We start from the raw sequence: 12,462 nt of genomic DNA on the forward strand, positions 1-12,462 counted from the left end.
TAGAGTGGACCAGCTTTGCACAGGATCACCTTTCGTATCGTCAAGAAGCTGAGACGATCAATAATATTTAAATGACAGAGGACCATAAACAGGCGAAGAATTACTAGCGTGCTTAGAGAGCAGTGACCGGTGAGGGCGCTACGAGAGGGTAGACAGGACGGTATCACCGTGCCACCGCCACTACAAGCTAATGCAGTGGAAGTTCACTAATTCGAAGTTCCGGTTTATTCAAACCGATTCTGTGGTCTCGTCACCATCAGTTGTATTAAAGAAGACTGCCGTTCACTGGAAGAACATTCGAAATTCGGCAGAATTTTGAAAGGATTTTGACAGAATTTTGAAAGGATTTCCGGTCGTCTTCGGGTACGAGTTACCAAGAGTCGACTGCATAACTTCAGCTAGAAAGATTACGGCATCATGCTGTCTTCTGAACTCCTGAACAGAACACAAATATATAGGGATTCTGCTAGCGTAGGAATGCGATTTCTTGAGTTTGTTATATTAATTGGTATGGTGCTGAGATTCCTTCATACCTAAAGCCCTATCGTTAATTTAAGGTTGCCTTTTTTTTCGATTTTTTTAATTTCAATTTATTTTCGAATTTCTTTTACAGGAAATACAAACACTTTTTGGACCCATAGCCAGCGGCTAGTTCGGGCTACTTTTTGGACCCATAGCCAGCGGCTAGTGCGCTCGCTACGGCGGCAATATTGACAGACACTTCTAAATCTTTGTAACCAACTACCTACAATGTCTGCATCATTTTACACTGAAACACGCATGATCGACGACCATTGGATAAAATCTTCTTGATTCTTTCCCCTCCACACCGTCTAACAAGCCGCCATTACTGCTGGAACTTGAAACGACCGAATGTTCGGAAACAACTGGTGTATAAAGTTTATAATAAGGGAGCAATTACTCATTGACATCCACCCGAGCGCAGCCATACGGCTACAAAGGAAAGCTATACAGCTTTCTCAGAGACTTCGTAGTTTAAAAAAAAAAGTATAAAGTATAAAGTGTATAAAGTTTACTTCTCGGCGGCGCTCCCTCCCTACGCCGAAGTCGTTGATCCCTGAAGCGGCAGCCGCTTGCACGAGGCACGAAATAAAATACGAAGTTTTCACATTGAATATCCGCTACAAAAACGGGTTACGGAAGACATGCCAGGCCAGTGCAGAAGTCCTATCGACATTTCTGCCAGATCGCTCGCACGCGATGTGGGCTTTGTGCGCAACAGGGCAGTACGAAAACCACTACAGAGGTTAGGAAGCTTTGTGTCCACCTGGTACAGAAGGGGAGGTCACAGATATAATCCAAAATCCAATCCAATGATCGTGTAGTACCGAGCTCACATCGCTTATCACGAAACAAATGAAATCGTTGCTGAAGCCCACAGCGGCTTAGGCGCTTGGGCACACGCGCACACACAGAAAAGCTGCGCCAGTAGCGCTAGTGACTCTAAGAAAGGTAGTTTTTGATTTGAAATAAAGCTGAATCCCGTTAATTCGAACTTCCGGGGTAATCGAAACGACGCTTTAGTCCTGTCAATATCGCGTGTATGAATTCCAACTCCGCAGAGTTTAGACAGATTATCCCTCCCTTTCGAGGTAGAATTAGCAAGAATGAACAGCATCATTTTTATTCGGAAATTCGAATACCTTGAGTTGTACAATAATAAGACTGTCAAGCGCACAATAGCACCTTGTGGAACTAAACTTGTTTTGCTTCCCTGTGTAGCTTCTGCCACGCAGACAGGCACTTGCTGCACATCACAATGAAGTGCTTTACCAACGCGGGCTGATGGATTTAGTTTATCGTCTTAATAGAAAACTTTACGGGAATATGGATAGCAAGCATTTCCCCTCCCGCCATACTAACAAGCGTATCTGCTCGACCTTTGTGCAGTTAAACAATGTCTGCAGCCGCATGCATGCATCTAATCGCATGCATTAATCGACAGTTAAACAATGTCTGCAGCCGCATGCATGCATCTAATCGCATGCATTAATCGACAAACGAAGACACCCATGCGCATGCGTCACGTGTGGAGAGATACGTGCAAAAATTGAGAGTGCTACCTTATCAAGCTTCCAGGGTTCTTCAGATTCAGTGGTAAAAAGGACGGAGCGCTGATTGTGCCCATGAGATGAAAACTTCGGAAGATTATAGTGAAATAGCCAGTTTCCAGATGCAGGTGCACTCGTGGAAAGGAACAAATTAATAGAAGAAAGCAATGCAGACGCCCATACATTACGGCTGCATACGAAGCAACGCAGGCTTCAGTGGAAGTTACGGAGAATATCACACCAAGAAGTGCAGTTATAAATGCTGTGAGGAGCGTTTTAACCGAATACCACGGTGAAGTCTTGAGCGTAGGTACGTCAGCCACCATTGACAGCACAGAAAAGGGAGCCATACGCAGCCATTGTCAGACTGCAGGTTGCCTCACAGAACGTTTCTCCTTGAAGTTGAAGACGACATGACATCCCACCCGTACGCAGATGCCGGTAAGGATCACAGGAAAGATTCTTTTTTTTTTACTTTTCACAATCCTGCACCTGGCGAACAAGGCTGCTCCTCGTCAAAACAAGTTGTCACATTCCACGTGGTGATATAAACAAGGAACACAAACTGAGAATGCCTACAACAACCTTGGGAGAACTTCTCCGATGCTTCCTGTTTCCGAAAGCTCAAAGAGGAGTAAATACGTGTTCTTAGTGCGCTCCATGAGTATATGACAGAGCTCGTTCAGACCAAAGTAAAATGAACCTGCGGAAAACGTCGTCGCCGAATGTCTCCCCCACATAATAGACTAGCAAGTACTTTCAATCTTAAGAAAGGTTACCTGGTAGCCTCGCGCCGAGAAGACACTTCCTATGGACAAATACACCAACCTACGTAACCGAAAAGCGCAGTGCGAATTTCTAGAAGTTTCATCCTGGCTACATTTGAATGCAAGGTTCCCTGTTCGAAGCATTTAGCTACTTCTAACGATAAAGGGTAGATCAATGCATAAAATGTGCTTCTCCAAACATTGGGCGTTCCTTGTTACCACTCGTAGGAGGCGCGCTTGAAGCACTGCACACAAAGTATCACACAGCGGAAGCCATGTCCCAGAGAAGGTCGAGCGAAACTGTACACTACTTGCGCGGTAAGACCTAGCAGCCGTACGGCCCGACGCGGCGACACCGGCGATGAAACTGCCGGGAGCTCCTCGAGCTAGGCGCGCGGCAGCTCTTGCGAGAGCGAGAGCGCTGCGACAGGGATTTCGCGGCCGAACCGCGCAAGCGCCATAGGGAAGCGCGGTCGCCATGGCGTTTTCCAAGATGTCCGCACCAGGACAAGGCTTAGGGAGCTCGGCGCCCGCTCCCTGATCTGGGGAAGCCGTGGAGCCCAGTACAAAAGGCGCGAGGCTGCTACTGGTTCCCCGCAGTTCTCTAGCAGCCGTGGTCGAGGGAGCGCACGACTGCGGCGTCCGTATTCATAGCGATGCCGTGCAAGTTGTCCAGTCGTGGTAGCGGTGTGGTCGCAAGTGAACTGAGCGGATTATATCAAAGGATCAGCCTAGCTTACAAACCTCGTGACGACTTCTCATGGAGTGGCTACGGTTTATTTCTACGTTTGCTACCGTCTTTAGAACGGTGAGCACCGATTTGTGCTACATTGGCACGTGAATGTGCTCCGTGCAACGATCTGTTCTTTTTTTGGTGAACATAATATACTTACTCCCTATCACTCCGCATAGCACGAAGAGGATGGTGCAGCGGTGTATTGATTAAGTCCCCGTGTGTGGTCAGTGTGTGTTTACTTATAAGATAACCCGGTTTATCTCCGATCAAAGCAACGGATTACCTCGATGGCTGCGCCCAGCGTTGAGTGCGTACTACTGCACCTTGTGCTGTGATTATTCCCGTCTGTTGGATACCTTCATACATGGATTTCGTTTGGATACTTGAGCGATATTTGGATACACGACAGAAAGGTAAGTCCTCCCTCCGCTAAGCCTACTAAGGATACGCCAGGCATGAACTTCGCTTACACGAAGTTCATGCCTGGCAGCTGTTTCGTAAGACTAAAACAACAGCTGTTTTCTTTCAGATTATTACGGAGGTGTTGCTACAGCATACTATAGGCCATCTGAATCGTTCGTTTCGTGATTACATTGCCTCATCGAAGGCGATCGTCCCTCACCACTAGACTACTTTGCAGAACGCGTGGAACTGCATGAGCGGAACGAGTTAAATTTAGTCAATCGTTTTTTGACGCTCATCGAGTGAAACAGCTACGCACATGCATCGCTGAATTTGAATTGGTTAGTTTGGTTTATTGGAGTTTAACGTCTTAATGCGAATCGGGCCATGAGGGACGCCGTAGTGAAGGGCTCCGGAAATTTGGAACACCTGGGGTTCTTTAACGTGCACTGCCATCGTACAGTACACGAGGCATCGCTGACTTTGAAACGCTGACTTTGAATTAAACTGACTGAGGAGTGCTTTGCACCTCACTGCGAGATTCAAACCAGCCCTAAGGTTAAAAAGAGAAAGAAATTGAGTGTTGGTGCTCAGAATCGCGATATGCTCTGTTATGGCAGTGGAAGAGAAGGTTATGGAAAAGAAAGCAAAAAGAGACAGCCTCTGAATCACTTTCACTGTATCCTGACAGAGCACAACGATAAAAAAAGTCACTGGCGATAAAGAATGTGATGAAGCGGCAACGCCCCAATGGCGTTCACTTTTGACAGGTTTATCTTATAACAATCATCAGGCGGAAGCAGGAGTCTTGGACTAACGTTCACGGACGAAACCCTCTGCTTGCGACGTGCCGTGAATGGGCCAGTGGTAACACATGAAGGGTTCTCCTCTAACGTTATATTGCTTTTTAGTAGGGGTGTGCGAATATCAAATTTTTCGAATACGAATCGAATACGAATACTTAGTTCCGAATATCGAATCGAATATCGAATAATCAAGGAAAGACGCATTTAACCACTGCAAAGCATTTATTTGAGCATCCAAGAACATCACAGCTCAACTATCAATATGTAAATGAACACAAAAGGTGTGTGTGGCTGCTCAGAAAGTATCGAAGTCTAGAACATTATTCTTAGAAGAGTGGAATTTTCCCAGAAAATGGGTAGTACACAGCAGTCATTGAATCTAGCATGCCATCAGCGCAAAAGCGCGTTGCTGGGATGAACATTAAAGGTTGTTGCGAAGGAAAACCAGCTGCTCCACATGGTCAGGCAGGAGTCGTTCCCTTCTAGCTGAAACGACTTCTCCAGAGACAGGTAATCCCCTCTCACTTGGCACTGAAGGGGCAGGTATTGCGAGGTACTTCGTGCACAGCTTTGACTATACCAGCTTTGCAGGTATAGCCACAAGGAAGCTCACAAGCACAGCCAGCTACGGCATGGCCCAACATTACGCATGGCTCTGGACGCCGCCATGTTGTTATGTCTATCTTGATTGGACCTGCGCACCGAAATATACGCCGGTGCTCGCAATAAAATATTCGGCTAAATACGAATATTCGCATGGGATCGAATAATCGAAACAATACGAATACTTAGGTTTCGAATCGAATACGAATAGCAAAAATCTAATATTCGAGTTATATTCGAAAATTTCGAATATTCGCACACCCCTACTTTTTAGGTTAATTCGCGGTGGCCAACGTAAAACGCGCCTGCGCAACGGGGGGACAAATGTTCCATGGGCAATAAAGTCACATATAATCAGAGAGTTTGTTGTCAAGGAAGGAATGATTTAAATGTCCTTTTATGATCGCAATAGATTTATGACGTCACACGTAATCAAGCAGTGGCTTCTAGAACAAGTTAGGTATTTGTGCTGCAGTGCGAATAGCTAAGCTCCATCGAATGATAGTGATGATAGCTTGAGGCGTGCCTTTAGCAGTGGGCGTTTGATCTAGAGGAAAAACTTTATCCAGCCAGGAAAAAAAAAAAGAACGGTACATAAAAAAAAAAAAATATATTTCTACTCCACTGGCGCTTGCGCGTCGACAGGCACGCACCAGTGCCCAGCCAAAAAAGGCCAGCCGGAATTTACAAAGGTACAACTTTAGTCAGTCGAAATCCAACTGACTCCAGGCGGCCTTGAATTGGTTCGCAGTGTGTTTTTCGAAGTTCCGGTTAGTCATTTCCGACTAGGTGCTTAAACTTTCTCTCTGTGATGTCGACATCATTGTCGTGCTCGTTCGCTGATCCGAAACGTAGCGCCGTGGCAAGCATAGCAAGACCAATAGATGAGAAGGATACTGACAACGTGATGCAGCCAATGCGGCTGTCCCGAAGCCAGCCGCAAGTTCCGCGCAGACCGCTATCTCTTGTCGCATACGTTTTGTTTGCTTTATTTTTCTTTATGCGAGTTAAGCCCGACCGTCCCGACGCATGCGCCCGGCAGAGAGACACGGGCGGACGGAGAGCGCCAGACACGCCATTCGATACAGGCAGTGCAAAAGCAAACTTTGCACTTTGTGACGGCGCGAAGCCTCTTTTCAGGCAGCGTTTCTCTCTCTCTCTCTCGAGATCTTTGCCCACGAACCACTTCCGACACAAAGAGGAGTTAAAAAAATAACCACACGGTGGAATAGACTAAAAAGAAGTGGAGAGGAGGTGGAGCGCCGAAAGTCTGCTCTCTCGATTGCGGCGGCGTCGTTATCTCTGGAAACTCAGCAAAAACGAGCGCCCCAACGCCTCCTGTGTTGCCCTCTACCGAGCCGCGCTGTGCTGCGAGCAGGGAACCCGGCCGACGTCTCTAGGGAAACTCTTAATCCTAATTTACGTTGGCCAACCGTTTGATGGAGGCGCCGGGCCCGGTCTGAGTGAGGGAGATGGAAGAAAGAAACTCTTAACATCGAGCCCGTGTTTTGTGGCAAAAGAACAAATGCACGCTATATCTGAACGGGAGAGAGAGAACTGAGGAGTTGGCGTTTATCGAGAAACCTAGCGGCATCTTCAAGAAACACAGAAAAAGAAACTACACGAGATAGGTTTGCTGCGGAGGTAAGGAGAGGGTTGCGGTGGGAGGGGTCGTCTGCGTTTACATACAAGGAGTCCGATCTGGGCGCGTATAACCGCATCTGCGGCTGGTACGGGGAAAAGTTTGGCAAAGACAGCAACATAGCCGAGCCGATCGATCAAAGTTTGCGGCGGGGGAGAGCGCCCAGCCGTGATGGCCGATCGTGCGCACTCTCTCGCACGCGCGCTGTTTGCGCCACAAAGCGGTAGGCCGGATAGTGTAACCCCGCCATATAGTGTGACAGACTTCGAAACTATCGCATGCAGGATGAGGCCGATCGGCTGGTTCCTACGCAAAGCGGAGCTGAAGACGCACGCAGCCGCGTGTTTGGCGTACACTCTGGGCACGTAAAAACTTTTCGCGAAGCTCCTCCAGCGCGCATGGCAACGTCTTCTCCAATCTGCTGTTGGATAGCGTGACTGACAGCTTAGCTGGCTTGTTGCCTGCCTCGCCGAGGATGGTTCGGGCGCTACGCGGTCGATTTTAAAACCTGATTAGAACAACACCGGCGGCAGCAAACGAGGTGGCTGGCTTGCCTGCCGCCCCGTGGGAGGCGTGCTTGTAGGGAGCACAAATCGGAGTCTGCGTCGTTGTGTGCTATAGTGCGCGGTTCTCTTTTGTTCGCTTACCACGGTTTTCGAGAAATGCCTTTCGTGTAGAGCGGTCTAGGATGTCCAGTTTCAACGACTGTATTGGTGAGCAAATGTAGTGCATACGGCAGCATGTCGTAGTCCACAAGGAGCTTGTGCGGTTCGGGAAAACGCCCAGCTGACAGAGCGCCTCGTGGAGGTATACGTGTCCGGCTTCACAGCACACATATGTCGAGACGTTTTAAAAGTATAGTTTCGAAATGACGTTGCATATTTTGTCATACTCTTCTTCAAAGTCGCTAGCGATCAAAGAACGGCGCCGCCTCCGTGGGTAAGTTGTGAAACGAGAAAAATGTTTAGGAGAGTCTTGTTTTCAAGTCTTTCTATGTGCCGCGCCGGAGGTGAGTCCCACGCGCACATATCACGGTGTTTGTGAAATCACGCCTTTCAAAGGACGTTTAATACCTTGACATTATGCTCTGAGGTTTACTCGGATTTTCTTGAAGGAACGCATCATAGGCGCACTGTGAGATCAGAAAACTGCTTCGAAAACTTTTGTTAACATATACAGGCGCGGACAAAAGTAAACGGAGCACGCAACTGTCTTCGAATATTTTTCACGCGTCACCTAATTGAAATTTCTAGCAGTGGTACGCGCATGCTGGTAGAGGAGGTTGGTGTTTTTTTTTTTGTAGACAAACAACGCTTCTTCATTGCCAATGGAGAAAGCGTAATTGCACTGCGTGCTCCGTTTACTTATGGCCGCGCCTGTACTCATATGGGGCCTAACCCTAACGGTTACCTTCAGCCGTACCCAGCCGGCGACAGCAAGGCGCCGCATCTTGCCGACGTCAGATATCGGTGTTTGTGTGTGCGCAACGAGCTGCCGCGTTTAGCCCGCTCGGTCACAAATGATGCTGCTATTTGCTTCAGTCCTCGTTCCATAGGTAGATAAAAAAATAACAATCAACACCCCCTTTGTATCGGAATGGTGACAACTCTCGCCTAGCTGCCAATTCCTGAACTGTTAGTTCCAGTAGAATTCACTGTGCCAATTTCCCTCTCAATCTGTCTAAACTACTCTGTCGCTCTTGTTCACCAGCACTCTACCCTTATACATACGTTACGGGCTGTTCCTAGCGAGTGGTCCTTTAAATAAAGTCGTTTTTTCTCTTTTTTCACCATTGATCAAACGAGTGAATCACTGAGGCTGTGAAACGAAGTTCACTTTGAGCGACGTGGATTCGAAACAAGTTTTGCGGATTTGCATATCTTGCAGCAACAGGAAGACGACGTCTACGTTCCAGAAATTCTCGAACTCAACTAAATGGGGCCTTCGATAATGAAGAAACGCTGGGTTTATTATCTTCAGAGACGTGCACATTTTTCAGGCGCGAAAGTTGTCGAACCCTTTACGTACGGTACACTGTATGTCCATATCTCGCACATCCGCTTTCAGCATTCATTCGTCGGGACACGCTTTTAAATGCATGACAAGACTCGGACACTGTCTTCTAATGAGCAGTGGAAAGTAGAGTCGATTCATAACAGCTGCGGTAGTAGGGACAATGACCCAGGCTGTGAAGTTTCTGTGTGGTGTGAAAACACCACACAGGCGGGCAGTAGGGCTCTGCCCTACTGCCCGCCTGGCCCACGAAGTTTCTTCTGGGCGTGAAGTGCGGACTGTTCAGTTTTTGTACGACGAAGCTGGTATCGCAAGCAATCCTGCTGCGAAAAGTCGGCTTGTTTTAGCCCCTGTACTGCGCTCATATTTTGTATCTCGCACCTGTACTTTGCTGGGTTTGCGATTTGGTGTTTAAGCGTAGTGGGCGTGTCCCATTGCATTGCAGTATTACAGCCTGTAGAGTCCGCAGCCTTACTGACACCTTTTTGCTCTATCATTTCTTCGACAATGGGAAGAGATAAAAGTGTTGCCTTGGTTACGCTACGCAACACCAGGTGACTTAGATGGCGTAGTAGGCATCCTCTTCTAAAAGCCGCCGTTGAAACTTCAGCATATATATAGTTGCCCAACCTATTGAGGGGAAACCGTCAAGGCGGGGTGCACTTGTATTAGGGAATGTGGAGGGGTGGGTTTTGGCACACGAGTGACTTAGGCCATCATGTGCCACATATTGCTCGTTAGCATCAAAATGATCGCCACCATACGGTTAGAAAGGAAAGCTGTGCCGCTTTCTCATGAGCTTCGCTTTTGAGAAAAATTCGGCAGGAACCACGGCCTATCCGGGGCAGTCAACCAGGTCGGCTATTAGATGGCACCGCGAGGCCGAATTGACCAGCGACTTTTCAATACACTTGGCGAAACCCTCAAGGTTTATCGTTTCGTTAGCGAGTGATTAGTAATTAGGAGTAATTACTGACTCGGTACTCATGCATAGTGCAATACAGCTAAGCTTCGAGACATCGTCTCCTAGCCTGTCTTGCTAAGTGTGTTGCACTGGGCCGAAAATAGGTTGATTTTGGCAAAGGCAAGCGCTTCTCTGCTGCTGACCACGCCAAAAGAAAACCCACGCTTCAGCGTTTACTCCCACGGATGTGTGGCTGTGTGTAGACGTAGGTTATATACGTCGACGTGCCGTTAAAAGGCTTCTTCGCACGGCGCCCGTTTCCGCCTGGCGACTGACGGGCTCTCGTTCTTAACTTCTTTTTCTGGTGCGCCACTTTCGCTCATACAAGCAACTTAACCTTGCACCCCCCCTCCTTTTCCCGCCCGTCTTCAATTACGCCATACCTGATTGCGCCTATATTGCGCATGTATATAAAGCCTACCTGTGTATACGCTGGTGAAACCAGAGCATACACAGGTATGTTTGGCGTGGTGGCGACGCTACCTGTGCATTTCTGCGTGGAGCCTGTCTACGAGGCCAAGCTATAAACACCGGTCAGCAGAAGGCGTTAACCAGATCCCTGCATCAACAGAACGTCGTTATCGCGACGTCTCACTCGGGTTTATCCTCAAACCCTCCTATAAACTTGCTGAGAGCTCCTGGTTCTTCGCGTGCCTAGCATCGTATACAGCGAATCAGTCGCCTCTCTTCTTTTTTCTCTTTTTCGCCTCATTCTCGCTTAAATCTGGCCAAGCTTTTATATATCGTGATCGAGCTGCACCCGTTCTCATTACATAATCATGCTACTCTAAAGGCAAGAGAAAGATTGCGCGGAAAATTGTCGTTCTGGGTGCCTTCTTCCGGTATGTAACGGACGCTAGGGTGTCTTAAATGCAGGGGGGGGGGGGGGGGGGGGGGGGGGGGGCGTTTTAATCGCGATACCACCACACAGCCACCAGATTTTAGCAGGCGCGGATTTAAAAAGGGCCAAGGGGGGTGAGGGCCACACTTTCTCCGAAGCGAGAAATTTTGCGTAGGGGAATCGTGCTGAACCACATTTATCTTTTTTTTTTTTTGCTTTGACGAAAAATTTCAAGAAGAACGTGATTGGAAAGAGACCCCGCCTGCTTCAAGAGTGGCCCATAAATTCCCCCTTGATTTTTCGTGGTGGGTGCAGACCTGATGTCCTTTCATTTTTGAACCTTTCGGACAAAGGGCTTAAAAAGTTGCCACCTTTTCCGTGACCAAACAGTCTGTGACCACAGTCTGCAGTATCTACACGGAACAAATTGCTTTCCATAACTTCCAGCACTGCTCAACAAATTTAAGGTAATAATTATAGCGTTGCAGTGAAGACTAGCAGTTTTGGAAATTTGCTACAAGACACAATTTTCACGAAACTTATTCCATTCGAGCATGGTTTACAGCGATTGTTTCCGTTGGCACCACGCAAGAGTCTTCAGCTCCGAATTCGAAACGCCTACAGGTAACAACAACAACGAAGGAAACAAGGCTGTAGTGCGTCGAGATTGGAGTCACTGGTGCAACCAGATTAATAGTTAGTGAAAGAAACCGTACACTCTAAACAGATAGGGAGTAAACTGTCCTCTAGCGCACACCCTTGTCCTTTAGCGGACACCTTTTTACTCCCATATAGGTATTCCTGTTTATAGTGCATAGTTTGAGACGCGTTACTAAACCCGTGCCAAATGAAACACGAAGTGCAACAGCGAAGTAAGCGTGAAACAAACCACTCTGCGAGCCTTTACTGCCCTCGAGGCAGCATCTATGAGAAGAGGTAGGTCGTTTACAAAACGGAGTCGTCGCTGTTGAAATAGGGAAGGTGGCTCCGGGTTCTAATACTTTATAACCGGCGTCCCGCCCGCCTGGCAACCAAGCGAGCAGCGACGTTTCGGCCTCCCGGGTGGAGAGCGTTCAATTACGCTAAACTGGGGGCTATGGCAATCACGCGCGTTCATCCCCACTCTTTTCTCAACCACCGCATTATTCTGTCCGGGTAGTTGGACTGAGCGCGGCAGGGAAGCGGCGGAAGCGGCTGGGAGAGCTACGCAAACGGAGCGGCGTCGTTTCTCGACAGGTGTGCGAAGCAGGGAGAGAGAGGTTGTTGAGGAACTTCCAGATAGGTTAGGGAACAGCGCTTTGAAGCGAGCACGGGTCGCGAAAGCAGGCCATGGGCGATATACAAGATGAATGGTGTCTGACGCAATTTCTTGCTTCTTTTCCGCTCTGGTGAGTGAAAGAAAAAGTGCGCCTTAATGCAAGTAAAATACATTGTAGTAGTAGCTGTTGTAGTGGTTCGGAGAACAATAATACCAACAAAAAGAAAGCTAAAAACATTTGCCAGCGCAGAAATTGCCGCATGTCTTTCGAGCACAATATCCTAAAAGGGATAACGAGAGAATTAAGTAGAATGAAATATTGATAGGAGGAATAATAAGAAAGGATTGTGGAGAGAAA

At 47.9% G+C, this 12,462-nt stretch overlaps 2 protein-coding genes across 6 annotated transcripts in view; one reads left to right on the forward strand and one right to left on the reverse strand.

Annotated features, from left to right (window-relative positions):
* The window catches only part of LOC149340858 (uncharacterized), a 164,211-nt gene that overhangs the window by 107,802 nt on the left and 43,947 nt on the right, over positions 1-12,462 (reverse strand). The window lies entirely within an intron of this gene.
* The window catches only part of LOC149340859 (cholinesterase-like), a 212,420-nt gene continuing 203,407 nt past the window's right edge, over positions 3,450-12,462 (forward strand). For all 3 annotated transcript variants that reach the window (XM_089549776.1, XM_089549774.1, XM_089549777.1), the window contains exon 1: positions 3,450-3,988. In XM_089549776.1, the coding sequence (XP_089405902.1) occupies positions 3,940-3,988 (49 nt within the window). In that variant the 5' untranslated portion in view covers positions 3,450-3,939. The remainder of the gene's footprint in view (positions 3,989-12,462) is intronic.

Source organism: Amblyomma mixtum, chromosome 6, assembly GCF_055824585.1.
Source record: "Amblyomma mixtum isolate Tamu chromosome 6, ASM5582458v1, whole genome shotgun sequence".
Lineage (NCBI taxonomy): Eukaryota > Metazoa > Arthropoda > Arachnida > Ixodida > Ixodidae > Amblyomma > Amblyomma mixtum.